Source organism: Salvelinus namaycush, unplaced genomic scaffold (genome assembly GCF_016432855.1).
Source record: "Salvelinus namaycush isolate Seneca unplaced genomic scaffold, SaNama_1.0 Scaffold679, whole genome shotgun sequence".
NCBI classification, from domain to species: Eukaryota; Metazoa; Chordata; class Actinopteri; order Salmoniformes; family Salmonidae; genus Salvelinus; species Salvelinus namaycush.
The window spans coordinates 10001-30895 of NW_024061396.1; the positions used below are offsets into that span (position 1 = coordinate 10001).

The 20895-nt window shown below is 45.3% G+C and overlaps 1 protein-coding gene across 1 annotated transcript in view; it reads right to left on the minus strand.

Annotated features, from left to right (window-relative positions):
* slc2a12 (solute carrier family 2 member 12) overlaps nt 1-14127 on the minus strand; it is a gene marked incomplete at its 3' end in the record, with an annotated part of 14633 nt that extends 506 nt beyond the window's left edge. Inside the window, exons 1-3 of the mRNA XM_038987247.1 lie at nt 13978-14127; nt 10660-10810; nt 1-804 (exon numbers count right to left, since the gene is read on the minus strand). The exon at nt 1-804 is cut by the window's left edge and continues 506 nt beyond it. Coding sequence (XP_038843175.1) covers nt 1-804; nt 10660-10795 — 940 coding nt within the window. The remainder of the gene's footprint in view (nt 805-10659; nt 10811-13977) is intronic.
* Nucleotides 14128-20895: the final 6768 nt, after the last annotated feature.

Genomic DNA, 20895 nt, shown 5'->3' on the forward strand with positions numbered 1-20895 from the left:
AAGAGAGGAGGTTGGGCTGACCCGTAGTCTGCTGCAGGAACACTAGAGCCACGCCCGTTAGCAACCGCCGGCGCAGGTTAGCCTTGTCGCTGAACAGCTCTCGGAAACCATGCTCCGCTTCCTCCTTAAGCCCCGCCTGGATGCCCCGTAGCTCCTCCTCCACGGTCTCCCTGCTGGCCACGCCCCTCAGACGGACCAGCACCTCCTTGGCCCGCTCCGAGTCGCCCCTGGCGACTAGGAAGCGCGGGCTGGGTGGGAGGAGGACGAGGGCAGCGGCCTGTAGAACGGCTGGCGGGAGGACAAGTCCGAAGGTGTATCTCCACCCATTAGGCAGCGCAGAGAATGCGTAGCTACACCCGAAACCTAGCAATACCCCGACAACCACCATCAGCTCGTACAGCGTCACTAACAACCCGCGGCGCTCCCGTGGCGCAATCTCCGCTATGTACATGCACGCCGCCGTACCCGACAACGCTGTCCCCATGCCGACCACGGCGCGGCCGAGCGACAGCGTGGTGAGCGAGGCCGGGAGCAGTAGTAGCAAGGTGCCCCCAGCCACCAGGCCTCCGGACAGAAGCATGGACCAGCGGCGTCCGTAGCGGTCCAGGCCCCAGCCTCCAGCAATGGAGATCACCAGACAGCCCAGCAGCAGAGACCCCACCAGGAGCTCCTGTTCCCGGCATGACAGAGAGAGGATACCCCTTAGCTGGAGCAGGACCCCGGAGGTCAGGCCTAATTCATAACCCAACATCAAGCCACTGAGAGATGCAGCTATCGCTGCTAGGACAACCAGCCAGGTACAACCTGGAGGGAGGGGGGAGGGGGGGGGGAGAAAGGAGAAATTAAACAATATTTAATTAAAGAGCAAAAAACATGAGAAAAAAACATTCTTCAGCAGTCACTATTATTGGGTATAAACATTCTGTTGTGTATCAAAACATCACGTCATTCATTTATATGGTTTATTTAGCCAGGAGAGTCCACTGAGACATGTAAACTCAGCAAAAAAAGAAACGTCCCTTTAACACGACCCTGTCTTTCAAAGATAATTCGTAAAAATCCAAATAACTTCACAGATCTTCATTGTAAAGGGTTTAAACACAATTAATGAACATGCACCTGTGGAACGATCGTTAAGACACTAACAGCTTACAGACGGAATGGCAATTAAGGTCACAGTTATGAAAACTTAGGACACTAAAGAGGCCTTTCTACTGACTCGGAAAAACATCCAAAGAAAGATGCCCAGGGTACCTGCTCATCTGCGTGAACGTGCCTTAGGCATGCTGCAAGGAGGCATGAGGACTGCAAATGTGGCCAGGGCAATAAATTGCAATGTCCGTACTGTGAGACGCCTAAGACAGCGCTACAGGGAGACAGGACGGACAGCTGATCGTCCTCGCAGTGGCAAACCACGTGTAACAACATCACACCTGCAGGACAGGTACAGGATGGCAACAACAACTGCTCGAGTTACACCAGGAACGCACAATCCCTCCATCAGTGCTCAGACTGTCCGCAATAGGCTGAGAGAGACTGGACTGAGGGCTTGTAGGCCTGTTGTAAGGCAGGTCCTCACCAGACATCACCGGCAACAAAGTCGCCTATGGGCACATACCCACCGTCACTGGACCAGACAGGACTGGTAAAAAGTGCTCTTCACTAATGAGTCGCGGTTTTGTCTCACCAGGGGTGATGGTCGGATTTGAGTTTATCGTCAAAGGAATGAGCATTACACAGAGGCCTGTACTCTGGAGCGGGATCGATTTGGAGGTGGAAGGTCCGTCATGGTCTGGGGTGGTGTGTCACAGCATCATCGGACTGAGCTTGTTGTCATTGCAGGCAATCTCAACGCTGTGCGTTACAGGGAAGACATCCTCCTCCCTCATGTGGTACCCTTCCTGCAGGCTCATCCTGACATGACCCTCCAGCATGACAATGCCACCAGCCATAATGCTCGTTCTGTGTGATTTCCTGCAAGACAGGAATGTCAGTGTTCTGCCATGGCCAGCGAAGAGCCCGGATCTCAATCCCATTGAGCACGTCTGGGACCTGTTGGATCGGAGGGTGAGGGCTAGGGCCATTCCCCCCAGAAATGTTTGGGAGCTTGCAGGTGCCTTGGTGGAAGAGTGGGGTAACATCTCACAGCAAGAACTTGCAAGTCTGGTGCAGTCTATGAGGAGGAGATGCACTGCAGTACTTAATGCAGCTGGTGGCCACACCAGATACTGACTGTTACTTTTGATTTTGACCCCCCCCCCCCTTTGTTCAGGGACACATTATTAAATTTCTGTTAGTCACGTGTCTGTGGAACTTTTATGTCTCAGTTGTTGAATCTTGTTATGTTCATACAAATATTTACACGTGTTAAGTTTGCTGAAAATAAACGCAGTTGACAGTGAGAGGATGTTTATATGGTTTATTTATCCAGGAGAGTCTGCTGAGACAGGGTTTTTCAAACATTCATATGGACATGCATAGCTCAGGGCTACAACTGAGGACAGGTTTGAAACATCTGGGGGTCCTGAGGAGAGGTTTGAGGTGTCTGGGGGTCCTGAGGAGAGGTTTGAGATGTCTGGGGTCCTGAGGAGAGGTTTGAGATGTCTGGGGGTCCTGAGGAGAGGTTTGAGATGTCTGGGGTCCTGAGGAGAGGTTTGAAACATCTGGGGTCCTGAGGAGAGGTTTGAGATGTCTGGGGTCCTGAGGAGAGGTTTGAAACATCTGGGGGTCCTGAGGAGAGGTTTGAGGTGTCTGGGGGTCCTGAGGAGAAGTTTGACATGTCTGGGGGTCCTGAGGAGAGGTTTGACATGTCTGGGGGTCCTGAGGAGAGGTTTGAGGTGTCTGGGGTCCTGAGGACAGGTTTGAAACATCTGGGGGTCCTGAGGAGAGGTTTGAGGTGTCTGGGGGTCCTGAGGAGAGGTTTGACATGTCTGGGGGTCCTGAGGAGAGGTTTGACATGTCTGGGGATCCCGAGGAGAGGTTTGAGATGTCTGGGGTCCTGAGGAAAGGTTTGACACGTCTGAAGGTCCTGCAGAGAGGTTTGACATGTCTGGGGGTCCTGATGAGAGGTTTAACATGTCTGGGAGTCCTGAGGAGAGGTTTGACATGTCTGGAGGTCCTGAGGAGAGGTTTGACATGTCTGGGAGTCCTGAGGAGAGGTTTGACACGTCTGGGGTCCCAGAGGAGAGGTTTGACACGTCTGGGGTCCTGAGGAGAGGTTTGACATGTCTGGAGGTCCTGAGGAGAGGTTTGACATGTCTGGGTTCCCCGAGGACAGGTTTGTCATGTCTGGGGTCACCGAGGACAGGTTTGACACATCTGGGGTCACCGAGGACAGGTTTGTCATGTCTGGGGTCACCGAGGACAGGTTTGACACATCTGGGGTCACCGAGGAGAGGTTTGACACGTCTGGGGTCACCGAGGAGAGGTTTGACACGTCTGGGGTCACCGAGGAGAGGTTTGACACGTCTGGGGTCCCCGAGGACAGGTTTGTCATATCTGGGGTCACCGAGGACAGGTTTGACACATCTGGGGTCACCGAGGACAGGTTTGACACGTCTGGGGTCACCGAGGACAGGTTTGACACGTCTGGGGTCACCGAGGACAGGTTTGTCACGTCTGGGGTCACCGAGGACAGGTTTGTCACATCTGGGGTCACCGAGGACAGGTTTGACACGGCTTGGAAAAGGGTATTCTGGTACATTCCTCTTCATGTGTTAATTCATGTTAAAATTCCCCTCCCCAAATTCCTGGACTAAAGCCGTCTTACCGACACAGTAGGGGAAGGTTTAACTGGCCATAAGTACACACACACACAATAGAAGGGTTAACAGGCCATAGGTAAACACACAGACTAATACCACTGTTCCAAGACCTAGCAATTCAGCTCTTAGTTTGTTCAGTGTTCATTCTTTAAATAAATAAGAATGTATGCATACCACGCTGCGCCTTGGTCCGATCCTTATAACGAACGTGACAGTGTGTGTGTGTGTGTGTGTGTGTGTGTGTGTGTGTGTGTGTGTGTGTGTGTGTGTGTGTGTGTGTGTGTGTGTGTGTGTGTGTGTGTGTGTGTGTGTGTGTGTGTATGTGGTGTGATAGCACTATCACCTGTGCCAGGCAGGGCGAGAGAACACCGGATAACACACTAACTGATACACAACACACACTCCCTGATATGGTTACACACACACACACACACACACACACACACACACACACACACACACACACACACACACACACACACACACACACACACACACACACACACACACACACACACTGTCACGTTCGTTATAAGGATCGGACCAAGGCGCAGCGTGGTATGCATACATTCTTATTTATTTAAAGAATGAACACTGAACAAACTAACAAACTAACAAAACAAAACGTGAAGCTATACAAACGAGTGCTGACAGGCAACTACACATAGACAAGATCCCACAACAGAAAGTGAGAAACAGGGCTGCCTAAATAGGATCCCCAATCAGAGACAACGATAAACAGCTGTCTCTGATTGGGAACCATATCAGGCCAACATAGAAATACAAAACCCCTAGACCTACAAAAACCCTAGACATACAAAACCCTAGACATACAACACTAGAGTACCCACCCTAGTCACACCCTGACCAAACCAAAATATATAGAAAAACAGATATCTAAGGTCAGGGCGTGACACACACACTGAGGAGAGGTTTGGGAAACTGTTGTTCTTACCATAGAAACCACATAGTGATATTTATGTGTATTTATTTTGTTAATCAAACTCCATAGTTTAGCATGGTTTTGTTATACAGTGCCTTCAGAAAGTGCTTTACACCCCTTGGATTTTCCCACATTTTGTTGACAAGTGGGATTAAAATGGATTAAATTGTTATTTTTCATCAACAGTCTACACAAAATATTCACACCCCTGAGTCAATACATGTTAGAATCACCTTTGGGAGTGATTACAGCTGTGAGTCTTTCTGGGTAAGTCTCTAAGAGTGATTACAGCTGTGAGTCTTTCTGGGTAAGTCTCTAAGAGTGATTACAGCCGTGAGTCTATCTGGGTAAGTCTCTAAGAGCGATTACAGCTGTGAGTCTTTCTGGGTAAGTCTCTAAGAGCGATTACAGCTGTGAGTCTTTCTGGGTAAGTCTCTAAGAGTGATTACAGCTGTGAGTCTTTCTGGGTAAGTCTCTAAGAGTGATTACAGCTGTGAGTCTTTCTGGGTAAGTCTCTAAGAGTGATTACAGCTGTGAGTCTTTCTGGGTAAGTCTCTAAGAGCTTTGCACACCTGGACTGTACAATATTTGCACATTATAAGTTTTTCAATTCTTCAAGCTCTGCCAAGTTGGTTGTTGATCATTGCTAGACAACCATGTTGAAGTCTTGTCATAGATTTTCAAGATGATTTAAGTCAAAGCTGTAAGCTGCCACTAAGGAATAGTTAATGTTGTCTTGGTAAGCAACTCCAGTGTAGATTTGGCCTTGTGTTTTAGGTTATTGTCCTGCTGAAAGGGGAATTCATCTCCCAGTGTCTGTTGGAAAGCAGACAACCAGGTTTTCCTCTAGGATTTGGCCTTGTGTTTTAGGTTATTGTCCTGCTGAAAGGGGAATTCATCTCCCAGTGTCTGTTGGAAAGCAGACAACCAGGTTTTCCTCTAGGATTTGGCCTTGTGTTTTAGGTTATTGTCCTGCTGAAAGGGGAATTCATCTCCCAGTGTCTGTTGGAAAGCAGACAACCAGGTTTTCCTCTAGGATTTGGCCTTGTGTTTTAGGTTATTGTCCTGCTGAAAGGGGAATTCATCTCCCAGTGTCTGTTGGAAAGCAGACAACCAGGTTTTCCTCGAGGGTTTAACCTGTTCTTAGCTCCACTCTATTTCTTTGTATTACTTTAGTGCCTTGTTGCAAACAAAAATATTTTGGAATATATTTATTCTGTACAGGCTTCATTCTTTTCACTCTGTCATTTAGGTTAGTATTGTGGAGTAACTACAATGTTGTTGATCCATCCTCAGTGTTCTCCTGTCACAGCCATTTAAACTCTGGAACTGCTTTAAAATCACCAATGGCCTCATGGTGAAATCCCTGAGAGGTGTCCTTCCTGTATCTTTGTTGTGACTAGGTGTATTGATACACCATCCAACGTGTAATGAATAACTACACCATGCTCAAAGGGATATTCAATGTCTGCTACCAGTAGGTGTCCTTCTTTATATTTACCCATCTACCAGTAGGTGCCCTTCTTTGTGTGGCATTGGAAAACCTCCCTGGTCTTTGTGGTTGAATCTGTGTTGTGAAATTCACTGCTCGACTGAGGGCCATTACAGATAATTGTATGTGTCGGGTACAGAGATGAGGTAGTCATTCAAAAATCATGTTAAACACTTATTATTGCACACAGAGTGAGTCCAGGCAACTTAATATGTGACTTATTAAGCTTATTTTTTTACTCCTGAACTTATTAAGGCTTGACATAACAAAGGGGTTGAATACTTACTGACTCAAAACATTTCAGCTTTTTATTTTTTGTTAATTTGTAGAAATTCATTAAAAAATGTGACATGATGGGGGTGTGGTGTGTAGGGCCGTACCACAACATTCAGCCTGTAACAAAACAACAACAACAACATGAACGGGTGTGAATACTTTCTGAAGGCACTGGCTGTGTGTCCCAAATGGAACCCTATTCCCTAATAGTGCACTACTTTAGACCAGGGCTCTATGCCACCCTATTCCCTCTATACAGCACTACTTTAGACCAGGGCTCTATGGCACCCTATTCCCTCTATACAGCACTACTTTAGACCAGGGCTCTATGGCACCCTATTCCCTCTATACAGCACTACTTTAGACCAGGGCTCTATGCCACCCTATTCCCTCTATACAGCACTACTTTAGACCAGGGCTCTATGCCACCCTATTCCCTCTATACAGCACTACTTTAGACCAGGGCTCTATGGCACCCTATTCCCTCTATACAGCACTACTTTAGACCAGGGCTCTATGCCACCCTATTCCCTCTATACAGCACTACTTTAGACCAGGGCTCTATGCCACCCTATTCCCTCTATACAGCACTACTTTAGACCAGGGCTCTATGGCACCCTATTCCCTCTATACAGCACTACTTTAGACCAGGGCTCTATGCCACCCTATTCCCTCTATACAGCACTACTTTAGACCAGGGCTCTATGGCACCCTATTCCCTCTATACAGCACTACTTTAGACCAGGGCTCTATGCCACCCTATTCCCTCTATACAGCACTACTTTAGACCAGGGCTCTATGGCACCCTATTCCCTCTATACAGCACTACTTTAGACCAGGGCTCTATGCCACCCTATTCCCTCTATACAGCACTACTTTAGACCAGGGCTCTATGGCACCCTATTCCCTCTATACAGCACTACTTTAGACCAGGGCTCTATGCCACCCTATTCCCTCTATACAGCACTACTTTAGACCAGGGCTCTATGCCACCCTATTCCCTCTATACAGCACTACTTTAGACCAGGGCTCTATGGCACCCTATTCCCTCTATACAGCACTACTTTAGACCAGGGCTCTATGCCACCCTATTCCCTCTATACAGCACTACTTTAGACCAGGGCTCTATGCCACCCTATTCCCTCTATACAGCACTACTTTAGACCAGGGCTCTATGGCACCCTATTCCCTCTATACAGCACTACTTTAGACCAGGGCTCTATGCCACCCTATTCCCTCTATACAGCACTACTTTAGACCAGGGCTCTATGGCACCCTATTCCCTCTATACAGCACTACTTTAGACCAGGGCTCTATGGCACCCTATTCCCTATTTATAGTGCACTACTTTAGACCAGGGCTCTATGGCACCCTATTCCCTATATAGTGCACTACTTTAGACCAGGGCTCTATGGCACCCTATTCCCTATTTATAGTGCACTACTTTAGACCAGGGCTCTATGGCACCCTATTCCCTATTTATAGTGCACTACTTTAGACCAGGGCTCTATGGCACCCTATTCCCTTTTTATAGTGCACTACTTTAACCGTGTGTCAAATCAAATGTTATTTGTCACATGTGCTGAATACAACAGGTGTAGTAGACCTCACAGTGAAATGCTGAATACAACAGGTGTAGGTAGACCTCACAGTGAAATGCTGAATACAACAGGTGTAGTAGACCTCACAGTGAAATGCTGAATACAACAGGTGTAGTAGACCTCACAGTGAAATGCTGAATACAACAGGTGTAGTAGACCTCATAGTGAAATGCTGAATACAACAGGTGTAGTAGACTTTACAGTGAAATGCTGAATACAACAGGTGTAGTAGACCTCACAGTGAAATTCTGAATACAACAGGTGTAGTAGACCTCACAGTGAAATGCTGAATACCACAGGTGTAGTAGACCTCACAGTGAAATGCTGAATACCACAGGTGTAGTAGACCTCACAGTGAAATGCTGAATACAACAGGTGTAGTAGACCTCACAGTGAAATGCTGAATACAACAGGTGTAGTAGACCTCACAGTGAAATGCTGAATACAACAGGTGTAGTAGACGTCACAGTGAAATGCTGAATACAACAGGTGTAGTAGACCTCACAGTGAAATGCTGAATACAACAGGTGTAGTAGACCTCACAGTGAAATGCTGAATACAACAGGTGTAGTAGACCTCACAGTGAAATGCTGAATACAACAGGTGTAGTAGACCTCACAGTGAAATGCTGAATACAACAGGTGTAGTAGACCTCACAGTGAAATGCTGAATACAACAGGTGTAGTAGACCTCACAGTGAAATGCTGAATACAACAGGTGTAGTAGACCTCACAGTGAAATGCTGAATACAACAGGTGTAGTAGACCTCACAGTGAAATGCTGAATACAACAGGTGTAGTAGACCTCACAGTGAAATGCTGAATACAACAGGTGTAGTAGACCTCACAGTGAAATGCTGAATACAACAGGTGTAGTAGACCTCACAGTGAAATGCTGAATACAACAGGTGTAGTAGACCTCACAGTGAAATGCTGAATACAACAGGTGTAGTAGACCTCACAGTGAAATGCTGAATACAACAGGTGTAGTAGACCTCACAGTGAAATGCTGAATACAACAGGTGTAGTAGACCTCACAGTGAAATGCTGAATACAACAGGTGTAGTAGACCTCACAGTGAAATGCTGAATACAACAGGTGTAGTAGACCTTACAGTGAAATGCTGAATACAACAGGTGTAGTAGACCTCACAGTGAAATGCTGAATACAACAGGTGTAGTAGACCTCACAGTGAAATGCTGAATACAACAGGTGTAGTAGACCTCACAGTGAAATGCTGAATACAACAGGTGTAGTAGACCTCACAGTGAAATGCTGAATACAACAGGTGTAGTAGACCTCACAGTGAAATGCTGAATACAACAGGTGTAGTAGACCTCACAGTGAAATGCTGAATACAACAGGTGTAGTAGACCTCACAGTGAAATGCTGAATACAACAGGTGTAGTAGACCTCACAGTGAAATGCTGAATATAGCAGGTGTAGTAGACCTTACAGTGAAATGCTGAATACAACAGGTGTAGTAGACCTCACAGTGAAATGCTGAATACAACAGGTGTAGTAGACCTCACAGTGAACTGCTGAATACACCAGGTGTAGTAGACCTCACAGTGAAATGCTGAATACATCAGGTGTAGTAGACCTTACAGTGAAATGCTGAATACAACAGGTGTAGTAGACCTCACAGTGAAATGCTGAATACAACAGGTGTAGTAGACCTTACAGTGAAATGCTGAATACAACAGGTGTAGTAGACCTCACAGTGAAATGCTGAATACAACAGGTGTAGTAGACCTCACAGTGAAATGCTGAATACAACAGGTGTAGTAGAACTCACAGTGAAATGCTGAATACAACAGGTGTAGTAGACCTCACAGTGAAATGCTGAATATAGCAGGTGTAGTAGACCTTACAGTGAAATGCTGAATACAACAGGTGTAGTAGACCTCACAGTGAAATGCTGAATACAACAGGTGTAGTAGACCTCACAGTGAAATGCTGAATACAACAGGTGTAGTAGACCTCACAGTGAAATGCTGAATACAACAGGTGTAGTAGACCTCACAGTGAACTGCTGAATACACCAGGTGTAGTAGACCTCACAGTGAAATGCTGAATACATCAGGTGTAGTAGACCTTACAGTGAAATGCTGAATACAACAGGTGTAGTAGACCTCACAGTGAAATGCTGAATACAACAGGTGTAGTAGACCTCACAGTGAAATGCTGAATACAACAGGTGTAGTAGACCTTACAGTGAAATGCTGAATACAACAGGTGTAGTAGACCTTACAGTGAAATGCTGAATACAAGTGCTTAACCAACAATGCAGTTTTAAGAAAAAATACGTGTTAAGTAAAAAATCTAAAATTAAAGTAACAAATAATTAAAGAGCAGCAGGAAAATAACAATAGCGAGGCTATTGGTTAGTTGAGGTAATATGAGGTAATATGTACGTGTAGGTAGAGTATGTTTGTGTGTGTGTGTGAGGCTGTGAGCGTGTTTGTTTGTATGTTTGTGTGTGTGTGTGTGTGTGTGTGTGTGTGTGTGTGTGTGTGTGTGTGTGTGTGTGTGTGTGTGTGTGTGTGTGTACGTGTGTGTGTGTGTGTGTGCGACTCAGTACCTGTGGTGTTAGGTGGGGCTGCCTTCAGGCGGACATTAATTCCCAGGGTTCCGAGGTGGGACGGGTCAGAGGTCATGCTCTGTGTCTCTGTGGCGACAGGAGCGGTGGGAGGGGACATCTCAGCTGGGGGATTCATCACCTCCTACTGAGTCTGGGGAGGGAGGAAGGGGGGAGAGAGGAGAGGAGGATGAACATATAACATCATCATCATCATCATCATCATCATCAACAGACAGATGGACGTCACGCTGCAGAACCACTTCCCCCACGTTTCCCGCCCTCCTCAAGAGTTCCAACCATTGTGCCGCCGAAAAAAGGCCTTCAATTACGCTGTGAGTCTTTCTGGGTAAGTCTCCAAGGGGTGTCCCTTCAGGCTGAGTATTGAGTTTCAGAAATCAGGCACAACGTTTTATTTTGACACCATTCTGTGCAGAAATGAGACCGACGACCATCTATTCTGCTGGCAATCATATTTATAGAACTGTAGTCTTCAGGCTGAAGAAGACGATTACGAGCATTTAACTATATACAGTGGCTTCAAGAAAGTATTCAGACCCTCTTGACTTATTCCACATTGTGTTGTGTTACAGCCTGAATTCAAAATGGATTCTACACACAATACATCACAATACCCCATAATGACATCACAATACCCCATAATGACATCACAATACCCCATAATGACATCACAATACCCCATAATGACAAAGTGAAAACATGTTCCTAGAATTATTGAAAATTAAATACAGAAATATCTCATTTACATACGTAAATGACGTGACATCAGTCAAAACACCTCGAAACAAGACATGGTATCAAGAACAAGATCAAATGAGCTGAAACGAGCCACTTACGATTCACCACATGGCAGTTTGTTGTCGTTGCTGCTAGTTATCGGGGCCATCCAGAAAAACACACAGCCTTCGGGCCATCCAGAACAACACACAGCCTTCGGGCCATCCAGAACAACACACAGCCTTCGGGCCATCCAGAACAACACACAGCCTTCGGGCCATCCAGAACAACACACAGCCTTCGGGCCATCCAGAACAACACACAGCCTTCGGGCCATCCAGAACAACACACAGCCTTCTGCACCCATCTTTTTCCTGACATTGTCAGCAATCCCATCTACAGGGAATATTTATATATAGGTTATAGGATGTTATTATAGGTTATAGGATGGTTATAATAGGTTATAGGATGTTATAATAGGTTATAGGATGGTTATTATAGGTTATATGATGGTTATAATAGGTTATAGGATGTTATTATAGGTTATAGGATGTTATAATAGGTTATAGGATGGTTATTATAGGTTATAGGATGTTATAATAGGTTATAGGATGGTTATTATAGGTTATAGGATGGTTATTATAGGTTATAGGATGGTTATAATAGGTTACAGGATGGTTATTATAGGTTACAGGATGTTATAATAGGTTATAGGATGGTTATTATAGGTTATAGGATGGTTATAATAGGTTATAGGATGGTTATAATAGGTTATAGGATGGTTATTATAGGTTATAGGATGGTTATAATAGGTTATAGGATGGTTATAATAGGTTATAGGATGGTTATTATAGGTTATAGGATGTTATAATAGGTTATAGGATGGTTATTATAGGTTATAGGATGGTTATTTGAGGCTGACTAGAGACGGCCTTGATCGCACTTCATTTTCTCCCATCTAAATCTCCTTTTTGCATGTTGTCTGTATACTGCATTTCAGCGGTTAACTGCAAATGTGTACAACATCAAATAAAACACAACAGAAAATGTGTCTAACGGGTTATAGACCGGCCGGTAATGACGGTTATATTTACAGTATACGGTGGTAATAGCCAGTACCTCTCCCCAGAATAAACCTGTATGGTTGTAGCTGTTAATGCAGGTTTTCCTCCAGCTAAAGTTCCACAATAAAATCCACGACACTAGTATTTGTGTAAAGTCTTTAGAATTGTAATCTGTGGGTGTCACTGAGTAGGCTGAAAAAAAAAAAAAAAAAGGTGGAACTTAATTGGAAAACATGTGATGTGTTTCCGTCCACCGGCTTAATATGTATATGGTGCGACTGAATTAATAAGAACTGACCAGATAAACAAAAAACTCACTCACAAAAAGTACCAGACTCATACTTATCCACCACACATTAGCCTGTTCTAGGTTCTGTAGGCTTCAATATCATTCTCAAAGCAAAGCCAACAGATGCCTTGACTAACGTGACGGTACAGTTACTTCAAAGCAGAACAAGACTCCTCTCACCCTTCGAGTTCCTGTTAGAAGTGCTAAAAATTGAATCTCTCATTGTAAATACAGTATGAAAGACCAAAGTTATAGTTCATGTGGGAGAAAACAAAAGCATGGTAGCTTGAGGCGGAGGACCCAAGATCCATAGGTAAGGTTGTACATTGCAATATGAATGTATGAATCCGCACAATAGACTGAATTGTGAGGTGATTTCCCACGGTTAAAGTCCCGCAATAAGAGCTACTACGGTAATATTTGTAAGGCTGTATATTGCAATATAAGTATGTCCCCGTTGCAATTCTGAAGTTAAGACATTAAGACATCCAGTGTGATTTCAACCATTTTTTATTTTTGTGTCAAATTAACTAATTATTGTATTTTGTTGCATTTATATAATACCATTCCAACATTGTTTAGTATTACCAAGTACAATTGTGGCATGATTACACAATTTATCAGTTCGCATTAGTTCCAAAGGGGGACTTATTTTTTTTAAAGACGAAACGCGGATTCCACTATTGTTGCTCACGCTAATGTTGTTTACAACACACTGGTCTCTACTCTAGTCTACTTTACCTCTTACTGGTCTGTCTGGGCGGGCAACATACTCAAGATTGCCTTCAAAAGAAACTAACCGGGCCAGTGCGTAACTTCGGCTGCATTGTTGACAAGACGTTCCACATAGCGTTTGAATAGGATAGACCAAGAGTAAACTAGTACAGTAGTCCCGTTCCAAAACGTTAGGCTTACCCTGAACTAAACGTCTTGACTCGGGATGACATCAAATCTAATTGTATTCGTCACATGCTTCGTAAACAACAGGTGTAGTAGACTAACAGTGAAACGCTTACTTACGGGCTCTACCCAGCAACGCAGAGAGAAACAACATAGAGAAATGATAGAAAAGTAATAACACGTAATAATACAATAAGTAATGAGTAATGATAACGTAGATATATACACGTGGTACCAGTACCGAGTCGATGTGCAAGGGTACGAACGAATTGAGGTATTGATTCATATCTGAATCTGATGATTGATTGATTCGCAGTATTCATCACTTACCGGATCAACATAGAGTGCCCTGGATGCTATCTAAACCCGTCCATTTGTAGCAGTAATTCTTCTCATTTTTAAATAATAGTAAATTAGTAGTATTTTTTAAAACAACTCCGCTCGTCCTCCAGTTGGTACAGTACACGTTACTTGTTTTTGACCAGAGGTGCTCGGCAAGATCCGCCTACATGTTTATAACACACCAATAGAAAAACTGCAGGCCTGTCCTTGGATTTCTGTACAAGCCCAAATAACGTCCCACTGGGCATAAACTTGTTGAACCAACGTTGTCGCCACGTCATAAAAAAAAAAACGATTCTATGTGATGACGAAAATGTATTGGATTTGCAAAAAAAGTTATCGCGGTAAACAAATTGTCATTTTTTTTACCCAATTTTTAAAAATCTAAATCCAATTATCTGGTGCCATGTTTTGTTGATTTCAGGTTGTTGATAACTCAACTCAACCAAATATAAAAACGAAACTAGACGTTTTAATGATATCTTTGCCCGATGGGATAGGCCTACAGTGATGTGGTGCGGTAAAACTGTGTCGAAAAACAAGTGAACTGGTTGAACTTCTTATTGTGTCATTATAAACCCATCTTCCTTTGAATGCCAGTCCACAAAATCACAGCTGTGTAGAACACAACAAGGGATCCGAAGTCTCTATAGAAGAGCTTGTTTTACAATCTACACTAATGATGTGTGGAAATCATTCACATTAAGTATCGGACATTGATTGTTTATAGTTGTATGACATAATAACAGTATATAAGAGTTCATGCACTATTGCTATGTAATATCTATGTTATAAAATCAGAAGCCTAATAACAAAGACAATACTTTTACCCTGCTCCCCAACCCAAAATGGACATGTATCACTGCACAGTTGTTGATAGCTCATTATTTATATTTGTATTATCTATTCATGTTTTGTTTCACTTTGTCCTGCGTGTTTGGCGTTCAGCTCTCAAGAAATGTCACTGTACCCTGTAATTACATCTGTAACCGTGTACATGTGACTATTAAACTCTGTAATCTAATCTGAAGATATACAATAAAAAAGCTGCTTCTCCAATAGAAATCCCCGATCACATAAACGAAGTCATGGACCTGTGTGAAGCTATCCCCAATAAGGATTAGCGACAATAGTGGAATTTTGCGGTTCGCTTTCAAAATAGTAGTCCCCAATTGAAAGTGATTCAAACGGATACACGGAGGTAGGCTAATACCACATGTCATGGGTTCAACATCCCATAGGTTAGGCTGTTACAGTGCAATATGAATGTGTAATATACACAATCGAGTGACTGTTGAGGTGATTTCTCACAGTCAAAGTCCTGCAATAAGAGCTGAAATGATAATATTTGTGGAAACTTTTCACAGTTGACCACATAGAAAAATGTAATTGAAAAGACAACTATGCCTGACGTCCAATCTACTTTCAGGTTTATTAAAGTGGAAGTTGAAAATACTTATTTTTCAGGTCGTTGATTTGTTCACAATGTAATTTCAACACACTTGCAAACACATGGACACAGTATCAAACTGGTCTATGAACAATTTTATTAACAATCATACATCACTCCAGTATTCATACACAGTGTTTTTTTACAACAGTATTTATTTACAACAGTATTTATTTACAACAGTATTTATTTACAACAGTTTTTATTTACAACAGTATTTATTTACAACAACAGTATTTATTTACAACAGTATTTATTTACAACAGTATTTATTTACAACAGTATTTATTTACAACAGTATTTATTTACAACAACAGTATTTATTTACAACAGTATTTATTTACAACAACGGTATTTATTTACAACAGTATTTATTTACAACAGTATTTATTTACAACAGTATTTATTTACAACAGTATTTATTTACAACAACGGTATTTATTTACAACAGTATTTATTTACAACAGTATTTATTTACAACAACAGTATTTATTTACAACAGTATTTAAATCACTCAAATCACCTCAAACATCCAGCACGACTAAATATAATTTTATTATTCCATGCCTCACCCTGAAGTGAATTATTGCCAAAACATTTTATTAACAAATGGGTTTCCATTTGGTTTTGATATTTCATATTTACATTTCATGTAACATTCAGTAATCATAATACCCCGTTCAAAGGCACTTCAAATATTTTGTCTGTCCCATTCACCCTCTGAATGGCACAAATTCCAACAAGTGACATCAATTAGGGTTCATATCTTTCACCACCTTGGAATGTGTGCCATTCAGAGGGTGAATGGGACAGACAAAATATTTTAAGTGCCTTTGAACGGGGTATGGTGGTAGTAGGTGCCAGGCGCACCGGTTTGTGTCAAAAACTGCAATGCTGCTGGGTTTTTTCAGACTCAACAGTTTCCCGTGTGTATCAGGAGTTGTTCACCACCCAAAGGACATCCAGCCAACTTGACACAACTGTGGGAATCATTGGAGTCAACATGGTAGTCTACAATGATAAACACCCCCCCATGGTAGTCTACAATGGTAAACACCCCCCCATGGTAGGCTACAATATTAAACACCTCCCCATGGTAGGCTACAATGGTAAACACCTCCCCAAGGTAGGCTACAATGGTAAACACCCCCCCATGGTAGGCTACAATGGTAAACACCCCCCCATGGTAGGCTACAATATTAAACACCTCCCCATGGTAGGCTACAATGATAAACACCCCCAACATGGTAGGCTGCAATGGTAAACACCTCCCCATGGTAGGCTACAATATTAAACACCTCCCCAAGGTAGGCTGCAATGGTAAACACCCCCCCATGGTAGGCTACAATGGTAAACACCCCCCCATGGTAGGCTACAATGGTAAACACCTCCCCATGGTAGGCTACAATGGGAAACACCCCCCCCCATGGTAGACTACAATGGTAAACACCACCCCCCATGGTAGACTACAATGGTGAACACCCCCTCCATGGTAGGCTACAATGGTAAACACCCCCTCCATGGTAGCCTACAATGGTGAACACCCCCCCATGGTAGGCTACAATGGTAAACACCCCCAACCCCCCCATGGTAGGCTACAATGGTAAACACCTCCCCATGGTAGACTACAATGGGAACCCCCCCCCCCCCCTCCCCATGGTAGGCTACAATGGTAAACACCCCCCCATGGTAGACTACAATGGTGAACACCCCCCCCCCCATGGTAGGCTCAAATGGTGAACACCCCCCCCCCCCCATGGTAGGCTACAATGGTAAACACCTCCCCATGGTAGGCTACAATGGTAAACACCCCCCCATGGTAGGCTACAATGGTAAACACCCCCCCATGTTAGGCTACAATGGTAAACACCTCCCCATGGTAGGCTACAATGATAACCCCCCCCCCCCCCCATGGTAGGCTACAATGGTAAACACCCCCCCCCCCCCCCCCATGGTAGGCTACAATGGTAAACACCTCCCCATGGTAGGCTACAATGATAACCCCCCCCCCCCCCCCCCCCATGGTAGGCTACAATGGTAAACACCCCCCCCCACCCCCCCATGGTAGGCTACAATGGTAAACACTCCCCCCCCCCCCCCCCCATGGTAGGCTACAATGGTAAACACCTCCCCATGGTAGGCTACAATGGTAACCCCCCCCCCATGGTAGGCTACAATGGTAAACACCCCCCACCCCTCCATGGTAGGCTACAATGTTAACCCCCCCCCCCCCCCCCCCATGGTAGGCTGCAATGGTAAACACCCCCCACATGGTAGGCTACAATGGTGAACACCCCCCCCCATGGTAGGCTCAAATGGTAAACAACCCCCCAAACCCCCAGTGGTAGGCTACAATGGTTAAACACCTCCCCTGGTAGGATACAATGGTAACCCCACCCCCCCCCCCCCCCCCCCCCCCCATGGTTAGGGCTTTGGCTAGGCTTTACTGCGTGCTCCCCACCTTACTGGTACCCCCGGCCCCCCCTACTATAGGCTTACAACTTTAACCTCTTTTCTTAAGGCTATCTCCTAATTTACAATTTTTTATAGCTATACTTTCCCACTCCTACAATTCCCCCCCCCCCCCCCCCGGATTTATCCCCACCCCCCCCCCCCCCCCCCCCCCCCCCCCCCACCCCCCATGGGCAAGAAAAACAACCCCCCCCCCATGGTAGCTACAATGTACTCTGTACAATGGTAAACCCCCCCCCCCCCCATGGTAGGCTACAATGTTTAACCCCCCCCCCCCCCCCCCCCCCCCCCCCCCCCCCACCCCATGGTAGGCTACAATGGTAAAACACCCCCCCCCCCCCATGGTAGCTACAATGGTAAACCCACCCCCCATGGTAGGCTACAATGGTGAACACCCCCCATGGTAGACTACAATGGTAAACACCCCTCCATGTTAGGCTACAATGGTGAACACCCCCCATGGTAGGCTGCAATGGGAACACCCCCACATGGTAGGCTACAATGGTAAACACCCCCACCCCCATGGTAGGCTACAATGGTAAACACCCCCCCCCCCCCCCCATGGTAGGCTACAATGGTAAACACCTCCCCATGGTAGGCTACAATGGTAAACCCCCCCCCCCCCCTCATGGTAGGCTACAATGGTAAACCCCCCCACCCCTTCCCCATGGTAGGCTACAATGGTAACCCCCCCCCCCCCCCATGGTAGGCTGCAATGGTAAACACCCCCCACATGGTAGGCTACAATGGTGAACAGCCCCCCCCATGGTAGGCTCAAATGGTAAAACACCCCCAACCCCCCCATGGTAGGCTACAATGGTAAACACCTCCCCATGGTAGGCTACAATGGTAAACCCCCCCCCCCCCCCCCCATGGTAGGCTTACAATGGTAAACACCCCCCCCCCCCCCCATGGTAGGCTACAATGGTAATAACACCCCCCCCCCCCCCCCCATGGTAGACTACAATGGTAAAACACCCCCCATGTTAGGCTACAATGGTGAACACCCCCCCATGGTAGGCTACAATGGTAAACACCCCCCCATGGTAGGCTACAATGGTGAACACCCCCCCATGGTAGGCTACAATGGTAAACACCCCCCCCCCACCCCCCCATGGTAGACTACAATGGTAACACCCCCCCCCCCCCAATGGTAGGCTGCAATGGTGAACACCCCCATGGTAGGCTACAATGGTGAACACCCCCCCCCCCCCCCCCCATGGTAGGCTACAATGGTGAACACCGCCCCATGGTAGGCTACAATGATAAACACCCCCCCATGGTAGGCTACAATGGTGAACACCCCCCATGGTAGGCTACAATGGTAAACACCCCCCCCCCCCACCCCCATGGTAGCTACAATGGTAAACACCCCCCCCCCCCCCCATGGTAGGCTACAATGGTTAAACACCCCCCCCCCCCCCACCCCCATGGTAGACTACAATGGTAAACACCCCCCCCCCCCCCATGGTAGGCTACAATGGTGAACACCCCCCATGGTAGGCTACAATGGTGAACACCCCCCCCCCCCCCATGGTAGGCTACAATGGTGACACCGCCCCATGGTAGGCTACAATGGTAAACACCCCCCCATGGTAGGCTACAATGGTGAACACCCCCCCCCCCCCCCCCCCCCCCATGGTAGGCTACAATGGTGAACACCGCCCCATGGTAGGCTACAATGGTAAACACCCCCCCATGGTAGGCTACAATGGTGAACACCCCCCCCCCCCCCCCCCATGGTAGGCTACAATGGTAAACACCTCCCATGTTAGGCTACAATGGTAAACCCCCCCCCCCCCCCCATGGTAGGCTACAATGGTGAACACCCCCCCCCCCCCCCCATGGTAGGCTACAATGGTAAACACCCTCCCATGGTAGACTACAATGGTAAACACATCCCCCCATGGTAGGTTCTGAGTCTGGATTGATTATGATTCTGCTATTATGTTGTAGTGTTGGAGGTGTTACCTGAGACTAGTCCTGTATATAATACTGTATTGTAGTGTTGGAGGTGTTACCTGAGACTAGTCCTGTATATAATACTGTATTGTAGTGTTACCTGAGACTAGTCCTGTATATAATACTGTATTGTAGTGTTGGAGGTGTTACCTGAGACTAGTCCCGTATATAATACTGTGTTGTAGTGATGGAGGTGTTACCTGAGACTAGTCCTGTATATAATACTGTGTTGTAGTGTTGGAGGTGTTACCTGAGACTAGTCCTGTATATAATACTGTATTGTAGTGTTGGAGGTGTTACCTGAGACTAGTCCTGTATATAATACTGTATTGTAGTGTTGGAGGTGTTACCTGAGACTAGTCCTGTATATAATACTGTATTGTAGTGTTGGAGGTGTTACCTGAGACTAGTCCTGTATATAATACTGTGTTGTAGTGTTGGAGGTGTTACCTGAGACTAGTCCTGTATATAATACTGTATTGTAGTGTTGGAGGTGTTATCTGAGACTAGTCCTGTATATAATACTGTGTTGTAGTGTTGGAGGTGTTATCTGAGACTAGTCCTGTATATAATACTGTGTTGTAGTGTTACCTGAGACTAGTCCTGTATATAATACTGTATTGTAGTGTTGGAGGTGTTAACTGAGACTAGTCCTGTATATAATACTGTATTGTAGTGTTGGAGGTGTTACCTGAGACTAGTCCTGTATATAATACTGTATTGTAGTGTTGGGGGTGTTATCTGAGACTAGTCCTGTATATAATACTGTATTGTAGTGTTGGAGGTGTTACCTGAGACTAGTCCTGTATATAATACTGTGTTGTAGTGTTGGAGGTGTTATCTGAGACTAGTCCTGTATATAATACTGTGTTGTAGTGTTGTAGTGTTACCTGAGACTAGTCCTGTATATAATACTGTATTGTAGTGTTGGAGGTGTTACCTGAGACTAGTCCTGTATATAATACTGTGTTGTAGTGTTGGAGGTGTTACCTGAGACTAGTCCTGTATATAATACTGTATTG